Raw genomic sequence first — 27,098 nt, 5'->3', positions numbered from 1 at the left:
ATTGCATCCATTTTTCATTTTGCTAGAAAACACCCTCAAGTAATACCCTGCATATAGAGTACATAGGTAGTAAACATTTTAATTGCCTATCCTTTGATTAGTTCCTCCCCTCCATTCTCTCTGTTTTCTTTACAGAGTTTCTACTAGATAATATAATAAACTTTCTTAATCTGTACTCCCTGTCTCTTAATTTATCTCTCATACTTTTCATTTCTTGCCCCTTTTGCACTACTTCCTGCAAAACTCCCAATCTTTGGTTATGTCTATTCAGGTCATTTAATAATCCACCTCTCACCTACATTTTGGAATACATGTTTTTAATTTCTAAGAAGCCTCTTCCTCTTTCATAATTGCTTCTTCTTATATTTGGGGGCATTAATCAAAAATTTTCATCAGGGGCTTCCCTGGTGGTGCAATAGTTAAGAATCCGCCTGCCAATGCAGGGGACACAGGTTCAAGCCCTGGTCCAGGAAGATCCCACATGCCGCAGAGCAACTAAGCCCGTGCGCCACAACTACTGAGCCTGAGCTCTAGAGCAGCAAGCCACAACTACTTAGTCTGCATGACACAACTACTGAAGCCTGCACGCCTAGAGCCTGTGCTTCACAACGAGAAGCCCGTGCACCACAATGAAGAGTAGGCCCTGCTCGTTGCAGCTAGAGAAAGCCTGCACGCAGCAACGAAGACCCAACTCAGCCAAAAATAGTAAATAAATAAAAAATAGATACCTAAAATTAAAAAAAAAAAATTCATCAGTATGTTGAGCCTTGTGTTTCTTTTTCATGATACTGATTTTTTTCAAGTTTCAGTGTTTCTTGGTTGCCGGTACATATATATTAATGAGCCCAGACTCAAGAATACTGGTAGCTAGAATCCTTTTCTTGAATCTGGTTGCAAAGTCCTGGCTTCCTTGGTTGTGTAGGAAAGTGGAAAAAGGGTATCTATAATCAGGTAGGCTTTTCCTCTAATTGTAGGTATGCACTTTGCATTTTGAGTGCAGAAGTTCCCTCTCCCTACTGATGGCCATACATATCTGGGGTATTTATTCACTACTTTGCTTTTCAGACCAGTGCCCACATCCCAAATGCCTGGACCAGCATTTCTAAAGTGAGGAAAGCTCCTCTAAAGGGCAGACACTTAATTACTACTGACAGCTTACTCCTTTCACCAGCCTTTGTTGCTCTGATCTTTAATGTATTTCAGATTTCTACCAGAAAATCTCGAAAGGATTTCCCCTCTTTTCGTCTCCTGTGGGGGTATGGGTTACTTAACTCTACTGGAATTCACAGTCATTTACTTTACAGTTTCCACAAATTCTTCACTGTCCTGGTCAACTGGTGATATCTCATTCATTTTGACTTTTTTATCATGAGGTTTTTCAGTTGTATGAGTTGCTGGCACAATTCAAGGCTTTAAATAGTATAATTTCACTAGCACTGGCATTTTTAAGGATGACTTTTCTATGCCTTAAACCAAGGCATATTAAAATTTAACTCAAGAATGTTGTTATCATTCTAGAAATTTTTTGTGTGTATATTCTCAATATAGATGCAAACTTCTTTGAGCATTTCCTCTTTCTGACTGTAAGGCGGTGGCTTAGTAGAATGCATTCTGTTAACACCAATAACCACTTAGTTTCAAACTCAACGTGTATACCAGCAGGACATGATAATGTGTTGGCCCATTTTCTGATTAAGAGTTTCAAATTCACCAGTATTAGCGACAACAATCAGTATAACATGGTCTGTCAGGAATTGGCTTGATATAATATTTATGATACAGTCTTCCTGTCTTGGGGCATGTGTGATGGCCACATAACTTGCTACTCTCAAATCTCTATAAGAAAAGATCCATGTCCAAGAAAAAAAAATTTTAACGTGGCCAATAGGGTAAAAGGTTACAATCGCCTTTCAGACACTTCATACCAAGGACCTTCTATTCGTAGCAAAAGATGAAGCTATAAGAAGGAAGGCCTTGAAGCATTCTCGATGGCTATAAAAAAACCCCTGGGATTCAAAAGGATCTGGAGGGCTTCCCTGGTGACACAGTGGCTAAGAATCCACCTGCCAAGCTCTTTGGTGGGGCTAATGGTGGACCCTGGGAGGGCTCACGCCAAGGAGTACTTCCCAGAATTTCTGCTGTCAGTGTCCTTGTCCACGTGGTGAGCCACAGCTGCCCCCTGCCTCTGCAGGAGATGCTCCAACACTAGCCACCCAGTTTCCAGATATATTCAGGTCAATGGACTGACTCAGCCTGACCTCCTGCCACATCCCCCTGGTGGTCTGTGCTATTGGTCAGCACTTCGCTCTGAAGGAGGTGGGCTCACCATCAGTCTAGGTGTGTGTAGTGGAAATCGTGACAACCATCCTGCCACAGGTACGCGTGGCTGACAGGGTCTTGGTGCTCTGGCCAGGTGTCAGGCCTGAGCCTCTGAGGTGGGAGAGCCAAGTTCAGGACATTGGACCACCAGAGACCTCCCGGCCCCATGTAATATCAATCGGCAAGAGCTCTCCAAGAGACTTCCATCTCAATGTGAAGACCCAGCTCCACTCAACGACCAGCAAGCTCCAGTGCTAGACACCCCATGCCAAACAACTAGCAAGACAGGAACAAAACACCACCCATTAGCAGAGAGGCTGCCTAAAATCATAATAAGTTCAGACACCCCAAAACACACCAAGGGACGTGGTCTTGCCCACCAGAAAGACAAGATCCAGCCTCATCCACTAGAACACAGGCACTACTCCCCTCCACCAGGAAACCTACACAACTCACTGAACCAACCTTACCCACTGGGGGCAGACACCAAAAACAATGAGAACTACGAACATGCAGCCTGTGAAAAGGAGACCCCAAACACAGTAAGTTAAGTAAAATGAGAAGAAAGAGAAATATGCAGCAGATGAAGGAGCAAAGAAAAAACCCACCAGACCAAACAAATGAAGAGGAAATAGGCAGTCTACTTGAAAAAGAATTCAGAGTAATGATAGTAAAGATGATCCAAAATCTTAGAAATAGAATGGAGAAAATACAAGAAACGTTTAACATGGACCTAGAAGAACTAAAGAGCAAACAAACAATGATGAACAACACAATAAATGAAATTAAAAATTCTCTAGAAGGAATCAATAGCCAAATAACTGAGGCAGAAGAACGGATAAATGCCCTGGAAGATAAAATAGTGGAAATAACTACTGCAGAGCAGAATAAAGAAAAAAGAATGAAAAGAATTGAGGACAGTCTCAGAGACCTCTGGGACAACATTAAACGCACCAATATTCGAATTATAGGGGTCCCAGAAGAAGACAAAACGGGACTAGGAAAATATTTGAAGAGATTATACTGGAAAACTTCCCTAACATGGGAAAGGAAATAGTCAAGTCCAGGAAGCACAGAGAGTCCCATACAGGATAAATCCAAGGAGGAACACGCCAAGATGCATATTAATCAAACTGTCAAAAATTAAATACAAAGAAAAAATATTAAAAGCAGCAAGGGAAAAGCAACAAATAACATACAAGGGAATCCCCATAAGGTTAACAGCTGATCTTTCAGCAGAAACTCTGCAAGCCAGAAGGGAGTGGGAGGACATATTTAAAATGATGAAAGGGAAAAACCTACAACTGAGATTATTCTACCCAGCAAGAATCTCATTCAGATTCGACAGAGAAGTTAACACCTTTACAGACAAGCAAATGCTATGAGAATTCAGCACCACAAAATCAGCTTTACAACAAATGCTAAAGGAACTTCTCTAGGCAGGAAACACAAGAGAAGGAAAAGACCTACAATAACAAACCCAAAATAATTAAGAAAATGGTAATAGGAACACACATATCAATAATTACCTTAAATGTAAATGGATTAAATGCTCCCATCAAAAGACACAGACTGGCTAAATGGATATAAAAACAAGACCAGTATATATGCTGTCTACAAGAGACCCACTTCAGACCTAGCGACAGATACAAACTGAAAGTGAGGGCATGGAAAAAGATATTCCATACAAATGGAAAACAGAAAAAAGCTGGAGTAGCAATTCTCATATCAGACAAAACAGACTTAAAATAAAGACTATTACAAGAGACAAAGAAGGACAGTACATAATGATGAAGGGATCAATCCAAGAAGAAGATATAACAATTATAAATATTTATGCACTCAACATAGGAGCACCTCAATACATAAGGCAAATGCTAACAGCCATAAAAGGGGAAATCGACAGTAACACAATAATAGTAGGGGACTTTAACACCCCACTTTCACCAATGGACAGATCATCCAAAATGAAAATAAATAAGGAAAGCAGAAGCTTTAAATGACACATTAAACAAGATGGACTTAATTGTTATTTACAGGACATTCTGTCCAAAATCAACCCAATACACTTTCTTCTCAAGTGCTCATGGAACACTCTCCAGGATAGACCATATTTTGGGTCACAAATCAAGCCTTGGTAAATTTAAGAAAATTGAAATCGTATCAAGTATCTTTTCCAACCACTTTGCTATGAGACCAGATATCAATTACAGGAAAAAAACAGTAAAAAGTACAAACACAGGAAGGCTAAACAATATGCTACTAAATAACCAAGAGATCACTGAAGAAATCCAAGAGAAAATAAAAAAATACCTATAAACAAATGCAGCAAAAGAAGTTCTAAGAGGGAGGTTTATAGCAATACAATCTCACCTGAAGAAACAAGAAGAATCTCAAGTCAACAACCTAACTTCATACCTAAAACAATTAGAGAAAGAAGAACAAAAAAAACCCCAAAGCTCGCAGAAATAAATAAAGATCAGATCAGAAATAAATGAAAAAGAAATGAAGGAAATAATAGCAAAGATCAATAAAACTACAAGCTGGTTCTTTGAGAAGATAAACAAAATTGATAAACCATTAGCCAGACTCATGAAGATAAAATGGGAGAAGACTCAAATCAACAGAATTAGAAATGAAAAAGGAGAAGTAACAAATGTCACTGCAGAAGTACAAAGGATCATGAGAGATTACTACAAGCAACTATATGCCAATACAATGGACAATGTGGAAGAAATGGACAAATTCTTAGAAAAGTATAACCTTCTGAGACTGAACCAGGAAGAAATAGAAAATATAAACAGACCAATCACAAGCACTGAAATTGAAACTCCGATTAAAAATCTTCCAACAAACAAAAGCCCAGGACCAGATGGCTTCGCAGGCAAATTCTATCAAACATCTGGAGAAGAGCTAACACCTATCCTGCTCAAACTCTTCCAAAATATAGCAGAGGGAGGAACACTCCCAAACTCATTCTACGAAGCCACTGTCACCCTGATATCAAAACCAGACAAAGATGGCACAAAAAAAGAAAATTATAGGCCATTATCACTGAGAAACGTAAGATGCAAAAATCCTCAACAAAATACTAGCAAACAGAATCCAACAGCACATTAAAAGGATCATACACCATGATCAAGTGGGGTTTATCCCAGGAATGCAAGGATTCTTCAATATACACAAATCAATCTATGTGATACACCATATTAACAAAGTGAAGGATAAAAACCATATGATCATCTCAATAGATGCAGAAAAAGCTTTCGATAAAATTCAACACCCATTTATGATAAAAACCCTCCAGAAAGTAGGCAGAGAGGGAACTTATCTCTACATAATAAAGGCCATATATGACAAACCCACAGCCAACATCGCTCTCAATGGTGAAAAACTGAAACCATTTCCTCTAATATCAGGAACAAGAGAAGGCTGCCCACTCTCACCACTATTATTCAACATAGTTTTGGAAGTTTTAACCACAGCAATCAGAGAAGAAAAAGAAATTAAAGGAATCCAAATCAGAAAAGAAAAGTAAAACTGTCACTGTTTTCAGATGACATGATACTACACATAGAGAATCCTAAAGATGCTACCAGAAAACTACTAGAGCTAATGAATGAATTTGGTAAAGTAGCAGGATACAAAGTTAATGGACAGAAATCTCTTGCATTCCTATACACTAATGATTAAAAATCTGAAAGAGAAATTAAGGAAACACTTCCATTTACCACTGCAACAAAAAGAATAAAATACCTAGGAATAAACCTAGCTAAGGAGACAGAAGACTTGTTCGCAGAAAACTATAAGACACTGATGAAAGAAATTAAAGATGATACAAACAGATGGAGAGATACACCATGGTCTTGGATTGGAAGAATCAACATTGTGAAAATGACTATACTACCCAAAGCAATCTATAGATTCAATGCAATTCCTATCAAACTATCAATGGCATTTTTGACAGAACTGGATAAAAAATTTCACAATTTATATGGAAACACAAAAGACCCCAAATAGCCAAAGCAATCTTGAGAAAGAAAAATGGAGCTAGAGGAATCAGGCTCCCTGACTTCAGATTATACTACAAAGCTACAGTAATCAAGACAATATGGTATTGGCACAAAAACAGAAATATAGATCAATGGAACAGGAGAGAAAGCCCAGAGATAAACCCACACACATATGGTCATTTTCTCTTTGATACAGGAGGCAACAACATACAATGGAGAAAAGAGAGCATCTTCAATAAGTGGTGCTGAGGAAACTGGACAGCTACATGTAAAAGAATGAAATTAGAACACTTCCTAACACCATACACAAAAATAAACTCAAAATAGATTAAAGACCTAAGTGTAAGGCCAGACACTATAAAACTCTTAGAGGAAAACACAGGCAGAACACTCTATGACATAAATCACAGGAAGATCGTTTTTGACCCACCTCCTAGAGAAATGGAAATAAAAACAAAAATAAATGGGACCTAATGAAACTTAAAAGCCATTGCACAGCAAAGGAAACCATAAACAAGACGAAAAGACAACCCTCAGAATGGGAGAAAATATTTGCAAACGAAGCAACTGACAAAGGATTAATCTCCAAAATATACCAGCAGCTCATGCAGCTCAATATCAAAAAAACAAACAACCCAATCCAAAAATGGGCAGAAGATCTAATAGACTTCTCTCCAAAAAAGATATACAGAGTGCCAACAAACATATGAAAGGATGCTCAACATCACTAACCATTAGAGAAGTGCAAATCAAAACTACAATGAGGTATCACGTCACACTGGTCAGAATTGCTATCAGCAGAAAATCTACAAACAATAAATGCTGGAGACGGTGTGGAGAAAAGAGAATGCTCTTGCACTGTTGCTGGGAATGTAAATTGATACAGCCACTATGGAGAACAGTCTGGAGGTTCCTTAAAAAAATAAAAATAGAACTACCATATGACCGAGCAATGCCACTACTGGGCATATACCCTGAGAAAACCATAACTCAAAAAGAGTCATGTACCACAATGTTCACTGCAGCTCTATTTACAATAGCCAGGACATGGAAGCAAACCTAACTGTCCATCGACAGATGAATGGATAAAGAAGATGTGGCACATATATACAATCAAATATTACTCAGCCATAAAAAGAAATGAAATTGAGTTATTTGTAGTGAGGTGGATGGACCTAGAGTCTGTCATACAGAGTGAAGTAAGTCAGAAAGAGAAAAACAAATACAGTATGCTAACACATATATATATATGGAATCTAAAAAAAAAAAAAAAGGTTCTGAAGAACCTAGGGGCAGGACAGGAATAAAGACACAGACATAGAGTGGACTTGAGGACACGGGGAGGGGAAACGGTATGCTGGGACGAAGTGAGAGAGTGGCATGGACATATATACAATACCAAATGTAAAACAGATAGTTAGTGGGAAGCAACCACATAGCACAGGGAGATCAGCTCCATGTTTTGTGACCACCTAGAGGGGTGGGATAGGGAAGGTGGGAGGGAGATGCAAGAGGGAGGAGATATGGGGATATATGTATACGTATAGCTGATTCACTTTGTTATACAGCAGAAACTAACACAACATTGTAAAGCAATTATACCCCAATAAAGATGTTAAAAAAAAAAAAATCCGCCTTCCAATGCAGGCAACATGGGTTCCAGCCCTGGTCTGGGAAGATCCGACACACCACAGCACAACTAAGCCCGTGCGCCACAACTACTGAAGACCTTGTGCCTGGAGCCCGTGCTCTGCGATGAGAAGCCCCTGCTCAACGCAACTAGAGAAAGCCTGCGGCAGCAACAAAGACGCAATGCAGCCAAAAACAAACAAATAAATAAAATAAATTTATTTAAAAAAAAAAAGGATCTGGAACCCTAACAACGACACAAAAGTTTACTTTCTAAACACAGTTTTTTGTAACATAATTTTATAAAAACAGCATGAAAATCAGGCATCTGCAAGCATTCTTTGTACTCCTTGGGAATTAGATGAACAAAAAAGGTAGCTCATTAATGGAGAAAGAGTCATTGTACAGCAAATAGATAATCAGAATTATATTAAAATTTATGTATAAGTTATATAACATAAATTAAAATTATATTTATTGTCTAGGTGAACTTTACCTTGCTATATCTAAGTATAATTTATTTTATAGGTGTCCTCTAATCCTGTATATAACAAACTAATCTTATTCTCCTGGTGACTTTAATTACAATTTTCTGGGTGTGTTCCCATTTATCTTTAATTGGCTTCAAGGTTACTCATAAATATTTTACCTCATGTTTTTTCTGCCCTGCTCACTTCTCTGTCGAATAGTTAAATACACTAAAGGAGTGCACTGTATAATGGAATCTTACACTTATTCCTTTTATGAAAAATCATTTACAGTGCAAATAACCATTCCAAATTATTAAGCCTAAAATTTCTAAATACTCTTATATTGGCTTTTATTCTCTGCAGAAGCAGAGCCAGCTACTGGTGAAGCTTGAAGAACATATTAAAAAAGAACTCCAAAAAGTTATCACTCTGGGGAGATTTCCTGGTTATATCAATAATATGTCTGTTAACTTTCTGTCTTAAATTACTGTCATAATGCACCTCATCATTCCATATGCCTAGAAGGACAGTTACCATACTTCTAGATTGTCCAGAAATGTTCTGGGTTATGATTAGTGCTTTGGAATAATTATTAATAGCAGCCTTGTCACTCTGAAAAGCATCACAGTTTGTACAGTATTATGGTCACACTACATATAAGGAAATCTGGACTCATCATATGCAAGTACCATATATCCTACTATATGGCGTGTATCTCAAATACACAAGGTATTTTTTCACTTGAAACCAATGACTGCTAAAAAGGAAAGAAAAACTAGTTTAGGCAGATCTCTTAATCTCCATCATTTCACCTATAATTCCCATATAAAAGAGGACTACTACTCCATGGACTACAAACCTCTCTCAATTCAACATTTTAGAATTCTATTACTAAAATGTTACTATTTAACATCCGAGTAAAACAAAGGAATAGGAATGATTTTCAATTCAGTTAATTCTAGTTAACTGATCAGTAATCATCTATAAGTTGGACTTATTCTACTTTATGATTTCTAAGGTCTCTTTCAATTCAACTTTTTATGTGTCTAATATATCACTGAAACACACATTACAGTAAAACAAGAGGAATTCAGAATAAGACAATCAGAAGCCCACCATATTATAAGAATATGGCTTTAATAAGCATTCAGCTCCAGGTGTACACAAGAAACCCTTAAGTATGATTTGCAGTTGTTTTTGCAGCTGACAAGAATGCCACAGAGGAGAACTGGGAAATATATTGTAATGTTCTTGTAATACTTTAGTAAACAGCAGCAAACACACGAAACAGCAGTACCATTTGAAATATAGAGCAGTAATAACACATCACAAATTACTGCTTTATACAGAAGATGAAACTGTGTAAAACTAAGTACTTATGGATTTTAATATATCAAAAAGTAAAGTCCTTGGGCTTTCAGAGATCCAAAACATTTTCTTTCAATTAATAATCAAGTTAAAGTAGCCTGATCATCATATTCCCTGAACTTTTCAGCAGTTTAAATAGTATATGCGTGTCTCATCCCTATCAAATGTTGAAATTACTGTTGCTGTTAAAGTCAAATTTTTAAATATGACTTGACTGTTGCAAAATACTTTTAATCCCATTTCTTTAAAACCTAAAGGACTAAGGATTTAATTTGAATAGTCTACCAGAAGTGTGATATTTATTAAGTACTTAGTGTTTTACCTTAAACATTCACAAACATCTGTATTTTACTCCATAATCTATCCACACTTGCTTTGTTAAGAAAATAATGCTTTAAACCCTTACTATGCAAAGTGTGGTCCCTGGATTTCTGGTCCAGAAGCATAAACATCACCTAGGAGCTTGTTAGAAAGGTAGCATCTCAGACCCCAACCCAGAGCTACTGAATCAGAACTGGCATTTTAACAAGACCCCAGGTAATTTGTATACACATTTAAAACACTGTTCTTAAATTCGTAAACACGTCCTTTACTCAAATGCAACTCTCCAACTGGTTTTGTTTCTGACTTTATTCTTTCTCTATCTGTTCCCAACTCACTTAAAAGATACCGGGAATTCCTTCACCACTTCTCTGGCTCTGCTTTGCCCTAATGCCACTCTTTCCACTGAGTAAGTTCTTACATCTCTCTCTGATTTTAATTTTCTTATAGACTGCCTGTTTGTCTCTCTATTCCTCATTCCTACAGGGTTTCTCCAGCACTTTCAAACTTGAGCATACAGTCTCAAGTTTTTCTTCTTCCTGGACATTCCAATACAAACCAAAAATACTCTTCCCCCAAGTAAAGTTCAGGGTCCTAAATTTCCAGATTTTCGCCACCTTTTTTGCAACTCTGTTCCCACTCACTTATAAGCCAACAAGTTTGTTCATTCAGGGGGTCTTTAGGTTTAGTTTGCCATTCCCCCAATGTCATACCAACAGTAGGAAACACAGTTCTAATATCAAAGAACATTTAAGTGGGCAAACCAAAGTTCACTTGTGCAAACAGATTTAGATAGATAATATGTTATGGATGTTAACTGTTTAATTGATAAACTGACATGGAAATGTCACATGGAATTACTGCTATGGACTTGTACAACTACTAATTTACATCTAAATTCATATTTTTCTTTCTCCTTAAATAACATAATTTTCAAACAAGATAGAACTAATGGTTTTAATAGCTTGACAATATTCATGAACTGTTTAAATAATATAATTTTTTTTTTTTTGGCCATGCCACATGGCTTGCAGGATCTTAGTCCCTGACCAGGGATTGAACCTGGGCCTTCGGCAGTGAAACCACGGAGCCCTAACCACAGAACTGTCAGGGAATTCCCTAAATAATATAATTGAAAAGGCATGGGCAAAAATTCAAGAAAAAAAAAAAGCAACAACAAAAAGTATGCAGTATTACAATGCAATACTATAAAACTTTAAAAATTGCTAGCCTATATTCAGTGTTAATCCACACCTGCATACATATTCCCACAAAAGGCAGAGTACTGATTCCATAATCATAAAATCAAATCCATGGAGGCAGGGAATTCCCTGGTGGTCCAGTGGTTAGGATGCAGGCTTTCACTGCCATGGACCCTGGTTCAATCCCCAGTCGGGGAACTAAGATCCCACAGGCCACGTGGCACAGCCAAAAAAAACCAAAAAAAAAAAAAAAGCCAAAGAAAATATCCATTGAGGCAGTTTTGTAAGAAACAGGCTTGTCTTCATTTGATTAAAAAATATCGTTAATTACAATGAATTAAACAACAACTTTATTTAAAATGTAATCTAATGTTAAAACAAAAACAAAATAAAGAATTATGTTAAAAATTTACCTCACTTTCAAGAAAGAAAAGAACCAGCATCCTAATAAGGTTCCCATTTGGACTGTTCCTCCCCCTCCTCTTTGCTAATGCTTCTTCTGCTTGGGGGTCATGTCTGCTAAATAGCCTGGAAGTAAGTAACAAAACAAGAACTTTACAAATTTACATGGATATGAATTTTAGTCTTTTCCTTCAACGTATAAATTATTTCAGTGTTAAAAAAAAGGAAACAGTATCAGAGATCAGGTTATTGATTTGTTTCAACACAAGTATGTAACTGATGTTTTTATAGGTCAAAAAAGTGGTTAGATCTAAACAATTTCATACAGTTCAACTACACATAAAGTGTAAAAGAAAGCTTTTTTTTACTGATGACTAATCAATGTTCAAATCTTTATGAAAAACAAACTTTTTATTCTCTATGATAGATACTAAAGTATGTAATTTTAAATAGAGTTCTATTTTCTTAAATATCCATTTTACAGTCATGTAATTATAGAATTTAACCAAAGGCTCCAGCAATAATGGTAAAAATTCAGACTTTTAATCATGATTTACTTCTTCCACTATTTTTCTGTTTACTAACCTATTACCTAGAAACAGTATTCACCAACCCAACAGTATTGAGTAAAATGAAAGAAACATTAAATTTATAAAAATACTACTTAGTGGCAAAACTTCTAAAATATGGCAAAGAAATGACTTGAAAATTTTAATTTGCTAAGAAGACTTATTCTAACAAAACTTACGGACTACTCAAGGTGCCTTACTCCCAGGTATTGCTCCAGGTAAAAGGGATATAATACTGAACAAAGACAAAATCCCTATTCTCACTGAGCTCTCACTCTAGTGGCTGGAGACAAACAGTAGATCAATATGTACCACCTCAGGTGTTACAAGGAAATACAACGGTCTAGGAATAGGGGTATAGAGTGCTAGTTTAGACATGGAAGTCATAGTAGGCCTCTCAGATGAGAGGCTAAATAATTGAATAAAATAAGAAAAACTTCATGTGACATAAAATATAAACCAATTTCAAGCAGAAAATGAGTATTGAGAAACAGTATTTTTGGAGGGAAGGGGAAAGTATATGGCAGGGGCTATAGAAGACTAGAGTATTATCTTGAAGCTATATCTGCACAGCCATCAGACTGGTTTAAGAGAAAGTTTATTTGGGTAGCTTTCAGAGGTGGGGGGCAAATGGAAAATAAGAGGGTCCTTTACACTAAAATGTACAAATTTAAATAATTGCATTCACTGTATATAAGGCACTGAGTAATTAGCTTAATTTTTCTAATATTAAAATGTAGAATTTTCAATGACATTAAAATATTCATTTCAGATACATTTTACCATTTTTTGGATGCTTGGTATAGCTTAATATACTAGACTAAAAAACAGACTAAGTCTACGTGCATGCACACATTTTTTTTTTTTTAAACTTTATCATGGAATTCTGGGGCTAGTCTACAGTTTACTTGTTAAGATTTTAACAGGTCACAATATTAAATGGTGGGAAAATGCTGAAAGAGATCATTAAGAATCAAAAGTTCTCAAACTGAATATCTTCAGGGCAGGGGCATAAAACAAGCTTATGAAGTGAAGCTTTCATTTGCATAGGAATTGACTTCCTTTTCACAAAGAAATAAAAAATAATGGCAGCTTGCATTTGTCGATTTTTATGTAAAATATTATAATTTAAAAATCTTTAGCAAGTGTTTCAAACTTACAAAAACACAATACAAATAAAATTAAATATATCCAAAGGCTCTTTCTGATTACAGTGCTGCCAGTTTATGGCCTCTATTCTGTAGCTGACCAGCCTTTTTAGTCTATCTTTTCTTTGAAACTATAGAAGCAATAATTCTTTCTAAAAAAACACAAAGCTTTTTGAAAAGTTAAATAGAGAACAGAGTAGAATTTATTACTAGAATATAATAAAAAAGGAAGGCAAGTGAAGACTACAGTATACCCTTGATATTTGTGATAGACAACACCTCAAGATAAATATGGAAATAGCATTATTCTTTACTAGCCAATGATGTCAGAGTCACTGGCAAAGTCAATATCTTATTTTAAAAGTCGTGCCTAAAAATTCTGACTTTCTTCCTCACTTTCATTACCAGCATGCCCTACTAGCCAGCTTCCTTCTTAAAGATTTTTCACATAGAAACAACTTTTTCTCACTTTGAGAGGTACCAGTGAGTAAAGAACAGTTTGTGGCTGCAGCACTGAGTTGCTGATGCTGGACGGAGGGCCAGGCCTGCTCATTACCAAAGTTAATCATCCATATACAACAGGTGCCCAGTGCATGATTTACATCTGTGCTTAGCATAATTACAAATCACAACATGCAATGGACTTCTGGGTTCACCTGTCAAAGTCACTAAGTTAAATCTATGAACAAAAACAAAAACAAAGCAAAACATCCCCTTGCCCAAGAATATGTTTACATTTTAAGAATTAATCTACTAATAAATTATATAACATATACAGTAGACCATGATCAAAAATATATTTCATAAGAATGTTTAATTACATTCATAAACTCTCACTAGCTCTATGCTTTATGCTCTATGTCAAAAAAATAGCTCTATGCTCTATGTCAAAAAATAGATGAGATTTTGCTTTTAAACTGTAACTGCATATATAATTTTTAGCATCATTATGGATTACTGATTAAAATAATCTTCATCCTGACAGAATGGAAAAAAATGAAAATTTGGGAGGTGTTTTGAGGATAATTTTAGATTACCAATGTTGAGAAGATAAGATGAGAACTTAGAATTTTAAAAGGGAAAAAAATTTGGTGAAATAAAATATCAGTTACTTAGGGGAGTCTTTATAAACTTCAAGCACTTCTCCTTTCTCCCCTCACATGCCTAAGCTGACTAGCTGAGAACCATCCTTTTTAGATTTCAGGTCAAAGGAATATATCACAAGGGACATCATTCTCAGGGATGTGATTCATGATGTGCATGTAGGCTGTGAGAATATTATAGCCCCCAGAACTTGGGGCAATGGCCACTTCTAGCACTGTTTTCAGTCACTATTACTTTCTTTCATTAACTGTAAAACAACGACAAAACAACATATGAAAGTGGAACCTAGTTTCAAAGAGAATTAACTCACTTTTTGTGAAGGAATTCTCCAGCTGCCACAGCAACAGGGCGATGTGCTGAGTATACCAAGTGGTAAACATTTTCACAGTCTTCATTGGAAAGAGCTTCTTCACTTCCACTGAAAAATTCAGAAAGTAACACTGAGCCAAAAATATTTACTGTCAGTTCTACCTTGATTAAAATTTTGTAAGGTTCTTTATAAAAGCTCAAGCATGCTGACTTTATTTTCCTCTCTTTTTAGTCTGACTTTGAAAATAATATTTCTCTTTAACTATAAAAGACACTTAATTGTTATATAAAATTCAGAAAATACAGATAACAAAAGAAAATAAAATGTCCACATTTCTTCCCATACACACCTATGGACAATGAGTATTAATACCTTGGGATATATATTAGCCCAGTTTAGCTCAATTTCTTTAAATGTGCATAAGTTTTTTGTTAATAGGCACTGGTCATATATTTGCCCCTGTTTCACAGAGTTAAATTATTATTGTACTATGTAACTCTTTCCAGAATTGTCTATTTCAAATTATAGTTTATCACAATATTTACAATACTATTTAGTCTTCTTTCTATATAAAATGGATTCACTAGTCATAACCACTCCTCTACTAACACAAATTTCCCACCTTTCTATTCATGTATTCTTAAAGTTTGAACCTTTTCTTGGTTTGCTGGAATGTATCTTTAAGTATTTTTTTTCCCAAAGAGGGAACATCTATTTCCTGATTATTAACATGATTAAAAATGTCTGACAGGAAAAAAAAAAAATGTCTGACAGGATTATAGATTAATGACTAGATGACTATAGAATTCTTGGGCTGTACAGGTTCTTGACAAGATGTAGGGGTATAAACTCATTCTCTAGAATTCAATCCTGGAGATGCCTAGAGGCTAGGAGGAGATTGAGGGATCTGACAAATATAAATTAGAATGAACTTTGCAGCAGAATAAGGTAGCTGCATCACAGTATAAGAGAGAAACTTTAGTTCTGAATGAAAAAGAGCTGAATATCAAGGATGGGAGACAGATAGAAGCATTTTTTAAAGTACACTTTTTTCCCCCTCTCAAGAAGGCCAAAGTTTTAACCTCTTCACTTAATTACATGTATATCATCAACTCAATTAGCTAATACCCTCAGGATAAAGTTAAACTCATAGGAAAAAAATTTAACAAGATATCTCAGTAATCTAAGCTTATAAGTGAAAGGAAAGTAATCTATACCAAAAGAAGAAGAATTAACAGATGCAGAGAAAAAGAATTTAAAGATGGTATAACAGGATGTTAAAGGTGACTTAACTTGTTGTTTTGGGGAAGTTTTGGTAGAGAGCCCACAAGCCAAGAAAAATAAGGCCAGATCATTTCACGCAATGCTATAAGAGACTGGAGAGTTAGTTTTGTGAACCTTAGCTCATTTCTCACCAAAATAATATATAAGTAGACATTAGGAGACTGAGCAATATAATGAGTAGAAATCCATACTTCTTCCATGTTTCCTTTAGGCCAGATATGGAATACTTAAAGGGAGCCAGCCTGGACAGTTTTAAAAGACATTTTGCCCAACAAGAACACCTATAGGGCAAGCAACTCAAACAGAGGAAACCTGAAAGTCAGGCGCTGAGTCACACAGTAAATAGCCAGAGGAGGCACTGTCCACTCTGGGGAACTTCCCATTGTCACAAATACCTAGAGTGGGGATGAGACAAGAGGGAAAGGGACAGGACACAAAATGCTAGATAATGAAGAAGGGGAGCAGCTGTTGGGATGCTAAGATAGGCTAGAACCAGCTCAAACCAAGGTGGCTTTGAGAATAGTCGGGTCATTGACCTTTAGCTCATTATACCTTCATTGAAATACTAAAAATCACTCCCTCTTATACCGTGACAGTTCCGAGGAGGACCATAAAAGGTCAAAAAGTAGGCAGTGGCCCAATTCTTGGGAAATCCCTACTCTTCCCCAAAATAGCAAGAATATTCCTCCCACTCAGCCTATGAAATTACTTAACCCATAAAAACCTATGACCCCATGCCCCTGGGCAGATCTCACTTTCCCAGAAGACCCTGTGCCCTGGAGCCGCTCCTGCCTTCTGAGACAGATGTCATTCTGCCTATGGAATGTGTATCACTCTAAATAAACTTGCTTTCCCTTTACTATGGTTCGCTCCGGAACTCTTTGCTGTGGGAAGCCAAGGACCCTCACTTGGAGGTCCATCCTAAGGACTTCTGCAGGTTCCAGGATGACATCTCCCTCTCCTGCAACAGGGAGAGCTCTCTGAGGAATCCATAAAAGGACCAATGTACCAAATGAATTAGGTCATCTGACACAGCTGGAGGGCCATAACTATACTTTTATATAAGACATGTTTTGCCCTTATTTCCTCCAATGAAAACATAGAAAAAAACCTTAAAAATAGACTTTTGAAACTAGCCAAACCATTTTCTAAATTCATGATGAAAGTATGATTTTTTTTAGCCAAACAAGGTCTTAGATGGTTTGGAAATACTCTTTAAGGAAGTAAACTAGCCAGAAAAGACAATACTGGAGGAGTCTATGAGAGAATTACTCTTCCTTGGAAGTAAGGGAAGAAGTAATATCAAAGCAAAGTTTACTCTTATCTAAATGAGCAATTACTGAAACTAAATAAAAAAAGGAAGCAAAAAACCCCAAAAAAGGGTAAAAAAGTAATCCTTAACAATAGATTTTAAACTCTAGACAATTCCAATGAAAAAGACAAGTGGTTGGAATGTGGGTATTTTTTGTTCAAGGGAAAGACATTGATAAGCTTGTGAAATTTACAAGTAAACTATAACTAGGGGGCATAATAATTTAAAATAGAATTGAAAAGGAAAAAATTCTTCATAAATGACAAGGAAGAATGAGATGTAAGGATAAAGTGAATATTATCAGAAGATGTACAAATCATGAATAGAGAGGTACTGATCTATATATACTCTGAAGTATACCAAGCAACAACCTAAAAGGAAAGATAAGTGAACAATAGTAGTTGAAGACTTTAACACATCCTTCTGAAAAAGTAGACAAAAATAAGCAAAGGTATAGATAATTTGAATGACACTAAATAAATTCAAAGTAATGAATATAAATAACTATATATACAACATAGATATGTATTGTTTTTAAACATACTTAGAAAATTCAGAAAATTGACCAAGGTACTCAGAACACATTCTCAAATAATACAATAAAATAGAAAGAACAGCTTTAAACAATCTGATCTAGGGAGAACAAAAATTACTACTGAATAATTTTGAATAAACTGAAAATCATAAAGGTAATCAAAATACTTATCATTGATTGTCTATGAAAATATTCTATGTCCAAATTTTTAGGAGACTAGTAAAGTAGTACTTAAAGGTATATTTGTTACTTTAAATATGATTGCTCAAAAACAAGAAAGAAATAGCTAAAAGAAGCTAGTTCTTTGAAAAGAACACTAGGATGGACAAACCTCTGCCATGACTGATCAAGAAGAGGATACAAATAAAATGAACGATGTAAACGAGAAATAACAAAAGAAATAATAAAGTTTTATGAATAAAAATATCATAAGCTATAAAATAATAAAGTTGAAAACTGTGATAAAACTGATATACTATAAAAATCATTTGAAAAGCCAAAATTAATACAAGAGGAAGTAAAGGTTAACTTAGATAGATAACCACTGAAGAAGTAGAAATGGTCATCAAAGACCTTTCTCTCAAAAGAAACTTAAAACTGACATGGCTTTAACAAAAGAATTCTCGCAAAATTTCAAGGAGGAATTAATCTGTCATAGCAAATTTATTTCAAAACAGAAAAAGGATGAGAAACTACTGAAGATATTTTACAAACAGTATATATCTTGATTTCAAAGTTGGGTAAGGAACAGAAAAAATGTCAAATTTACACACAACACAGATGTGAAAATCCTAAATAGGATATTAAATATAACATTGCATTTAAGCAAAATACAATGAAAACAAATATGTCATGTTCAAACAGGATTTATTCTAGAAATGCATGGGTGTTTTACCATTAGACAAATCTACCAATTTTATTCAGGCTCAACAATGTATCAAAGGAAAATCCCAGAAAACTGAGAACACAAAAGAACTTTTATCATACCAAAAACCTATCTCAGAAATAACTTTAGATGCCTTCCTAGAACAAGAACAAAAAAATCCACTATCAGTGATACTTTCATAGTGTTCAAAGTCCTGGCTAATGGAACTAGACAAGAGAATGAAACAAAAGTTTTAAGGTTAGAAAAGGGGAAGACAGAACTGAAATTGTTTGCAGATCATATAATAATCTATGTAGTAAATTCAATACAATCAAACCGTCAACATGGATAAAAGTTCTAATAGGCTGCACATAAAAGACCAACATAAAAATTAAAGGTTTCCTTGCCTTAGCAATAACTAAGTAGAAAATATTTTTAACAGTAAATACTAATCAAATAACAATAAAACCATACAGTATTTAAGAATTAACCTAGTAAATAATGTACAATACCTCTACGAAAAAATTTAAACCTTATATAAAAGACCTAATGAGATCTGAATAAAGCAATACATCATGTTTATGTATAAACAATACATAATTGTAAAAAATTCCATTCTCTCCTAAATTTTTCATAAAATTAAATGCAGTTCTTTGTTTTGGCCATGCTGTGCAGCCTATGGGATCTTAGTTGCCCCAACCAGGGATCGAACCCATGCCCACTGCAGTGGAAGCGTGGAGTCTTAACCATTGGACCGCCGGGGAAGTCCCTCAATGGAGTTCTAATATTTAAACTCCCAACCAAAGTTTCTGAGGAATTAGACAAAAGTACTTTAAAAATTCATAAAGAAGAAAAAAAAAAATCCACAGGTAGCTAAGTGGATTTTAAAAAGAAAGGCAAAGAAGAAGGAACAAACCACTAAGAGGCCATATTTATAACATACAACATGTACTAGAGTATAAGGCCACAATAACAAAGAATAGGGTAGTAGAGCAGAAAGAGGTAAAAAGAGATCAAAACAACAACAGACCCTGGCATACATGATGTTTGGTGTATGACAGATATAGCATCACAAAGCGGGGAGGGGAGGATTTGTAATGACTTTGCCGGGACTTGCATTCTCTCACCTAGATTCTTCCTAGTTTTTAGTCAAAGCTCTACAGATGAAACTAACTATTCCTATTTTTAAATCTCTATCATATTAATGACACAATTTAAATGCCTTATTTCCTTTCTCCTACTTCTATACCATTCCAAAGAAGCCTATTTGAAAAACCTATCCCTTTGAAGCCTTCTCTCTCTTTAAACAGAAGTATGTTACTTCACTGATACTGCATAGAAGAACTTTTATGTAAAGGAAACAGACAATATTCAAAATAAAAAACAAAGAGAAAACAAAACATTTTGTTTCAAACCTAACCTTAAAATGTGAAAGTAAAACCTAAAGTGATAAGAATATATATTAGGGTTATATATGTGAAGTACATCAATAATGCTGGGAAAAAACATTAATATATTAGCAGATTAAATTAAAATTTTATACTTACTGAAGTATCAGAGTAACCAATCGAATAGCTTCCACAGCAACATCATATTCCTTATCAAGTGTCATTGATACAATGCGATCCTGCAGAAAAGTTATAAATCAAACCAACCATGAACAGAAAGTAAGTGGAGACAGATCTGAGGTAATGTCTTTGGGGGAATTCATGGAAGACTAATGATAGATTAGTCTAATGATGATTAGATTAAATGGAAAGCTTTACTATTGAAACCATATTATCAGAGTCCTACGCACACACAGGAGGTGTTATAAATGTTTATAATATAAAATCTTTTTCATCAACTGGCATTCTCTAACAGAGACAAACCTTACCTTGCAAAATTAATATAACTATAAAAAAGCTGTCTATGAAAAAAATCTTATTTTAAGCAGGTGAGCCTTCTATTGAAGGTAATAAATAAGAACTCATGTTGGTAATATCTTTTGTAAAGCAGAGATTCATCTATTTAATACAGGTTCATTTAAACAATATGCTGTAAAGAATATGACCTAAACACTTGTTATGGTAATGTCATTTGCTAAACTAGCTAAAACGAGCATTTTTAAAATGAAAAAGAAAATAAGCTAAGCATTCTTACCTTGAATCGGTTAGTGAATAGCTCCAATTTGGGGAATAATTCCCTATTGGTATACAGACTTTGTAGAGCTTTCAAACACTTCAGCCTGACTTCTCCTTGCTTCAGAAATACAAACAAAAACACAACAGAAGCAGTCAATTCCATGCCACAAAAGTTGAAAAGATTTTCAAGTCTATATGAAGACTAAAGTCATTTTCAGCTTAATCATTCAATTTACTTCATATTGTAATTCAACATAAGGTGGAACCAAGCAATTCTATTTGCACTTACATTTAATTAAAAATGCATTAAAAATCCCATCGTTACTTGAGAGTAAGCTACACCTTTTTCAAATGTGTATCAACTCTGGTTCAACATGAAATACTTCCCACATTATACTGTGGCACTTCGAGAGAATTTTTGACCTACGATTTTAATTAAAGAAGGGTATGTTAATTTGTCCGTCCTGTAGAAAAATCTAATTTCATATTAAAGGGTCATCATTTATTCATTTCACAAATATTTACTGGATACCTTTTACTTTCCAGAAAGAGCAGTTAAGAAAACATGATAAAGGGAAGAATGTTTAAAAACAGAGGCAAAATGATAGAGTGATGTGTCCTGGGGCTGCTATTTACTAGGGAAATATAATAAAATCATTAACTTGGAGTAGAAGATGTTGGTGATCAAAGTGCATTCCGGGTCATCTAGAAATTTAGCCAACTCTCAAACGATGAAAAAGAGAACGAAGTTTCTGTGTTCAAAAAGCAACATGTTGGGGACTTCCCTGGTGGTCCAGTGGGTAAGACTCCACGCTCCCAAGCAGGGGGCCTGGGTTCGATCCTTGTTCGGGGAACTATATCCCACATGCCGCAACTAAGAGTTCGCATGCTGGGACTGAGTCCACGTGCTGCAACTAAGAAGGCCCCATGCTGCAACTAGGAGTCTGCATGCTGCAACTAAGAAGCCTGCATGCCGCAACTAAGAGTCCACATGCCCCAACTAAGAGTCTGCATGCCGCAACTAAAGATTCCCGCATGCCCCAACAAAGACCCGGGGTAGTCAAAAAAAAAAAAAAAAAAGCAATATGCTGTAACAGTAGGAGTCCAAGTTTTGGAATCAGACAAAGCTAGATTTCCAATTCTATAGCTTAGTAGCTACATGAGAGATGGCAAGTATATTAATCACTCTGATACTCAGTGTTCTCATTTATAAAATATGATACCTTCATAAGGTTGTTATAAAATTTGAATGCTGGTAAAAGTTTTAACAACCAGCTCTGGGGGATGGGGCCCTGAATTGTTGCATTTGCAGATTTCTGTGATGTGATTACTCCCTCCATGGTCAATTTCAAGCTACCAATGATACTGAACTCATATAAGTGAATGGATGTGCATAATCACTCTCTTGAAAGCTGATTCAAGGTAGCTTGAGCACACCACTGAATGAGATAATGCTTGCTGGTAAAGTCTCTAGCACATAGGAGGTACCTGTGGTAGATGCTGTTGATGTCCCACCCAGATGTCCAAATCCTAATATACAAGGTTAATCTTCCTGCTTCTTCCTGTATTGACAACTAATGGCGCTTTTCTGCATCTTTCTCTGGAGAATTGACCATGGCTGAAAAGAACCACCTGGTACAAAGATTCCTATGCTCTACCTTGCCTCTCCTGTCCACACCCTTTCCCTCCTTCAGGATGAGGCTCATAGCCAGTGGGGAATGATATAGGAGGGTAAAAGAGCCCAACCTCCTTGCCTCAGGACAGTACAACCTCTGAGGTGCAATTTATTTTTCAAAGTTCCTTCTGAGATGATGCTCAGACAAAATTTCTTCTGAAACCACATTTCTGTTAGTGTGTCTCCTGCTTAATCCTATATTCCTCACTTTCTTAGAGGCTTCTCAGGGGACTACAAACCTCAATGTATCACTAGCACAAAAATCTCTGACTAAGGCTGGGCTTCTAAGGAATGTGACCTGAACAGTTGGTACCAAGAGTAGTCCTAAGAAGCAGACCTTAATGATGGGATTCTGAGGTTGGATCACTTAAAGGAAGGACTACTATGAGGAAGGACTCAATTTCTGGTTGTAAGTGAAGTTAACGATAGTCTCTGACACAGAATAGCAGCCATTTGCTAATGCACTTGCGGGTGAATGGAGATGTGCACTTAGCTTGTACAACATGCCAAGCATTTGAGGGATGAGGGTAATTAATAACTATAAGGACTATGGACTAAGGACTATGGCTGTCACTGAGATGCTAAAGAGAGAAAATGACAGGCTAATTAATCACCAGTTTAAATCAACAACTGGCAACATTTAAAGAGATCCTTATCTCCTGCAGACAAAGAGCTGAACATATTGAAGACCAGACCCAGAACTCAATATTAAGGGTGGCAGAATTTAAGGGACTTTGCATCCCAGGCAAGTCTATGCCAAAATCAGGGCCATATAGGAAAGAAGTGCAAGTTCAAAGAACAACTGGTGGATGTAGCTGAGAACCTTCAACTCCAAGTTTCCCATGAACTTGTGGGTCTGCAAATAAGTCTCATGTTAGAGGGTAGCATGCCTCCTCCACCCACCCCTCCCCTCGAATATATGGAAACCTCAAGCGAAGCAAGTACCTTAAGGACAATGCTAGTAGTCCTCCTCATGCTCTATACTAACCTTCCCTTGTAGCTCCAAGCTAAGGTCAAATTTCAGCATAGCCCAAATGGGGAAGTACTGGGTCTGCTAAAGGAGGAGAAGGATTATACGCTATAGGTGTTGCAGGAATGGGCCAACTTGAACCAGTAAGAACCAAAAGAGTGTCTGCTGAGGGTACTGGACTGGGGAATGGGAATATCAAACAGGATACGAGAGAGTTTTTGGATATAGGGCACTCTCCCTTGCCTCAGGATTTAAGGTCCATGGAAATGGCCTAACGCATTGCTGGATGACTCCTGGAAAAAGCAACGGTGCATATTAATGAAATAAGAGATCCGAGAATCGTTGTGGCAGACTGTGAAGAAAGGCATTTAAAACACAGTGAAGTAAGCATGCCATAAAGGATCTGTTGTATAAACTCAGAAGACCTACTAGTTGAGTATGTTCCTCAGAAGGGCCCAGAGAATATTGTTTACCAAGGCAATAAAGAAAAGACTGGTGATGGGGGAACAGGCATTGCTGAGAAACTCCATAACAGCTGTATTCTGTAGGCTAGAGCTGGCAATAGGAGATACTCAAACAGAATTTGGCTTCCAGTACAATGAAGATGATGAGATCACAGAATAGCAGAAAGAAGGTAGCATCACCTAACTAGTAGATGCAAGGTGGGCATAATAATTATAATGGGCAGCAATGTTGAAGAGCAGCCCATGGGGACCTATGGAGATGGCTCACAAGATATGGTCTTCCTGGAGGCAAGATGTGGAAAGCCAACAAAAATATTATGTATCTATAATCACAAGAGATCAACAACAGATAAGCAAAAGACTAAAGATAGCTGACCCAAAGTAAAATCATAACCCCAGATGTAAGACAGCATGTAAGAAGTTTCCTTACTTGTAGCTCGAAATTTAAAAACAAGGCCAGAAAAGGTGAAATTACTCTATCCATTCAAGTTCACACAGCAAATTATAGGTAGAACAAAGACATCAGTCGAGTTTTATCTACACCTTGTCCAATGATGTCTCCCAATCAACTACTTCTCCTCCCAAATCTTGGTTCTTTAATGTACCAAATCTTGGTACATTACAGGGACTTAATTAAATAACTTAATAATAACATCTAACAATAACTTAGATGAAAAATCCACTTGAATTTTTGTTAATTTCTCTATTTGGGGGCTCTACTATACTCTGAAGGTATTTCTACTACAAAACCTAAATGTTTTGTTGTTTTCCTATTACACAAAATCTTATTCAGATCTGAATGCTATTTAACACAGTGCCTAACCCATAGCTGCTGCTCAATAAATATTTTTTGAATGAATAACTATATAATATAAAAATAAGAAAACAAACAAACAAAAAGAAACACAGAAAAATAAAATAATTTGTTGAGGGAGGGAGCTGGGCATATTTGTCAGAGACACTAACCTATCAGCACTTTTGCAAAATTATTTTTGAAAAAAATGTTAAGAGCTATAAAAAGTATTGTGTAGCATAATGGTATCATTTCATAATGAGTTGTATTTTAAAGGGACAATTTTCATGCTTCTAGGAGAAAATGCTGATTGTTATTAAAATGCCTATGTATAATGTGTACACCACAATGGGAATAAATGAACCAAATTCAGGTGGCCTGTCAAGGAGTAGATGTGTTTGTATGTGGTGGGGTGAAGGGAGTACAGAGAAGATAGTCTTTGTTGTTATATTTTGACAATTGTATTGAGACATACTTGACATGCAAAGAACTTCACGTTTGCTTGATGCATTTGGACACATGCATACATGCATGGTACTATTAAAATCAAGGCAATAAACATACTCATCACTTCCAAAAGTTTCCTTTTAACACCTCCCCCCTTTTTCATTTGGTAAGAAGAGAAGTCTTGAGAGGGACATTGTTATGTACTATTAGGAAAGAGAGTCTTGTTCATGTAGTCTTTAGACCACTTGGCTCCATAAGAACAGGCCTTAGCCTTGGAACACTGCCTTACCAAGAGATACAGTTGCCAACAAAAAACACCATGGCATGGTAGAATGAAAGGGCTAGGCAGCTGGCTCTGGGGGTGGGGTGGTGGTGATGTGCTGATGTGCTGGCCTCCCTCTGGCCATATGGGGATAAATAGGGATATTGATAATATCTCTGTTAACAGGGAAAAGCTGGTGCAATGCATGAGGGTGGAAATGTGAAATGGGTCCTAAAAAGTGTAGGGAAACAATAATCTGGGCTCTTGGTCACCTTTGCCCTCCCATTTCACCCCCCAACTCTCAAGGTGTCTTAAGGGTCACAAATGATGTCTGAGAGAAGTAAAGGGGTCCCATGCAGGAAACTTTACCTGATCCAGGTGGCTTACAGGCCTCAAATAAAACCTGTTTCACTCAATGCAAAACCACCTACGGCATTGCTGAAAACAAAGTGTTGAAATGAAGTCCTTCTTTGAAAGTGAAATATGGAAACTGAAGGACGGATATGAACAGGAGCCAGGGGTGTCTCATGCAGCCTGGTTGGTGTATCTGTTTGATGAAGGGGCACTGCAGACTTTAACTGTCTAGGGCTGAATAACACAGTTAGGGATGGGGCCAAGGTCTCTGGGTCCCTGTTGGGGACCAGAGGCCCTATGCCTCTGTCAAGATAGAAGGGGAAAGGGGAGAGGGGAGCCAAACTTTTATGGGGCCTTTGGATACTGGTGCCCAAATGACAGGTCCCCATAGAGGTAGAATTAAAATAGTAGGTCTGGGAAGAATGTAGTTACCCATGGAAGACAAGTCCACATGTATTTGTGGATGAGACTCTTTGGACCATTTCAGGTACTGATGATCCTGGTTCCTACTATTGAATATGTAATAGGCATTAACATTTTGGCTGTGTACGGTACTGAAAACCACCACTGCCTCAAGCGGTATGTACCACAACAAGGACAAATTCAAGCATAATGGGCTAGCTGCATTCGTAGCCTGCTCCAGAGCTGGCCAAATCATGGAGCGTTGTTCAACAAAAATACTATATCTACGGTGGGGAAAAGGACATCGTTCTGTTAATTCGAGACAACACAAGCAGCCCAATCAGGCCAGTAAGGAAGGCCTCCAGAGTTTGGAGGTTGACAGATTACCAAAGGATAAATGTAGAAGTTTCAGCTTTTGCCCTAGCAGTTTCTGATATTATCACCATCATTGAAACAGTGCAACCCATATGGAAAACAAGTATGCTGTTGAGTGATCTGGCTAATGCCTTTTACTTGATCCCTCTGCAGAATGAGGTCACGACCAATTTTTGTTCACACCGAACAGCCTACAATATACTTTTACTGTACTCCTGCAGGGATACCTAAATTCTTCTGTAATATGCTACCACAGGGCAGGGCTTGATCTTCAATAAGCTCAAGTGCTACAGAAATTTTAGTCATCCCTTATATTAACGACACGGCTACAATGCTAATGTCATGGTGGCTACAGTGCTGCACTTAGTCACTGACAGAATGA

At 36.6% G+C, this 27,098-nt stretch overlaps 1 protein-coding gene across 3 annotated transcripts in view; it reads right to left on the bottom strand.

Moving 5' to 3' along the window:
* The window catches only part of STAG1 (STAG1 cohesin complex component), a 433,060-nt gene that overhangs the window by 78,927 nt on the left and 327,035 nt on the right, over positions 1–27,098 (bottom strand). For 2 of the 3 annotated variants that reach the window (XM_059920267.1, XM_059920268.1), the window contains 4 exons: positions 20,994–21,092; positions 20,399–20,478; positions 14,856–14,963; positions 11,736–11,850 (listed from right to left, as the gene is read on the bottom strand). In XM_059920267.1, coding sequence (XP_059776250.1) covers positions 11,736–11,850; positions 14,856–14,963; positions 20,399–20,478; positions 20,994–21,092 — 402 coding nt within the window. Of the gene's footprint in view, positions 1–11,735; positions 11,851–14,855; positions 14,964–20,398; positions 20,479–20,993; positions 21,093–23,637; positions 23,704–27,098 lie in introns of all 3 variants that reach the window. The other variant, XM_059920266.1, reaches the window with a different exon arrangement.

Source organism: Balaenoptera ricei, chromosome 4, assembly GCF_028023285.1.
Source record: "Balaenoptera ricei isolate mBalRic1 chromosome 4, mBalRic1.hap2, whole genome shotgun sequence".
Lineage (NCBI taxonomy): Eukaryota > Metazoa > Chordata > Mammalia > Artiodactyla > Balaenopteridae > Balaenoptera > Balaenoptera ricei.
The sequence above is the reverse complement of the archived record's forward strand: the minus strand, read 5'-3'. Positions and strand labels throughout refer to the sequence as shown.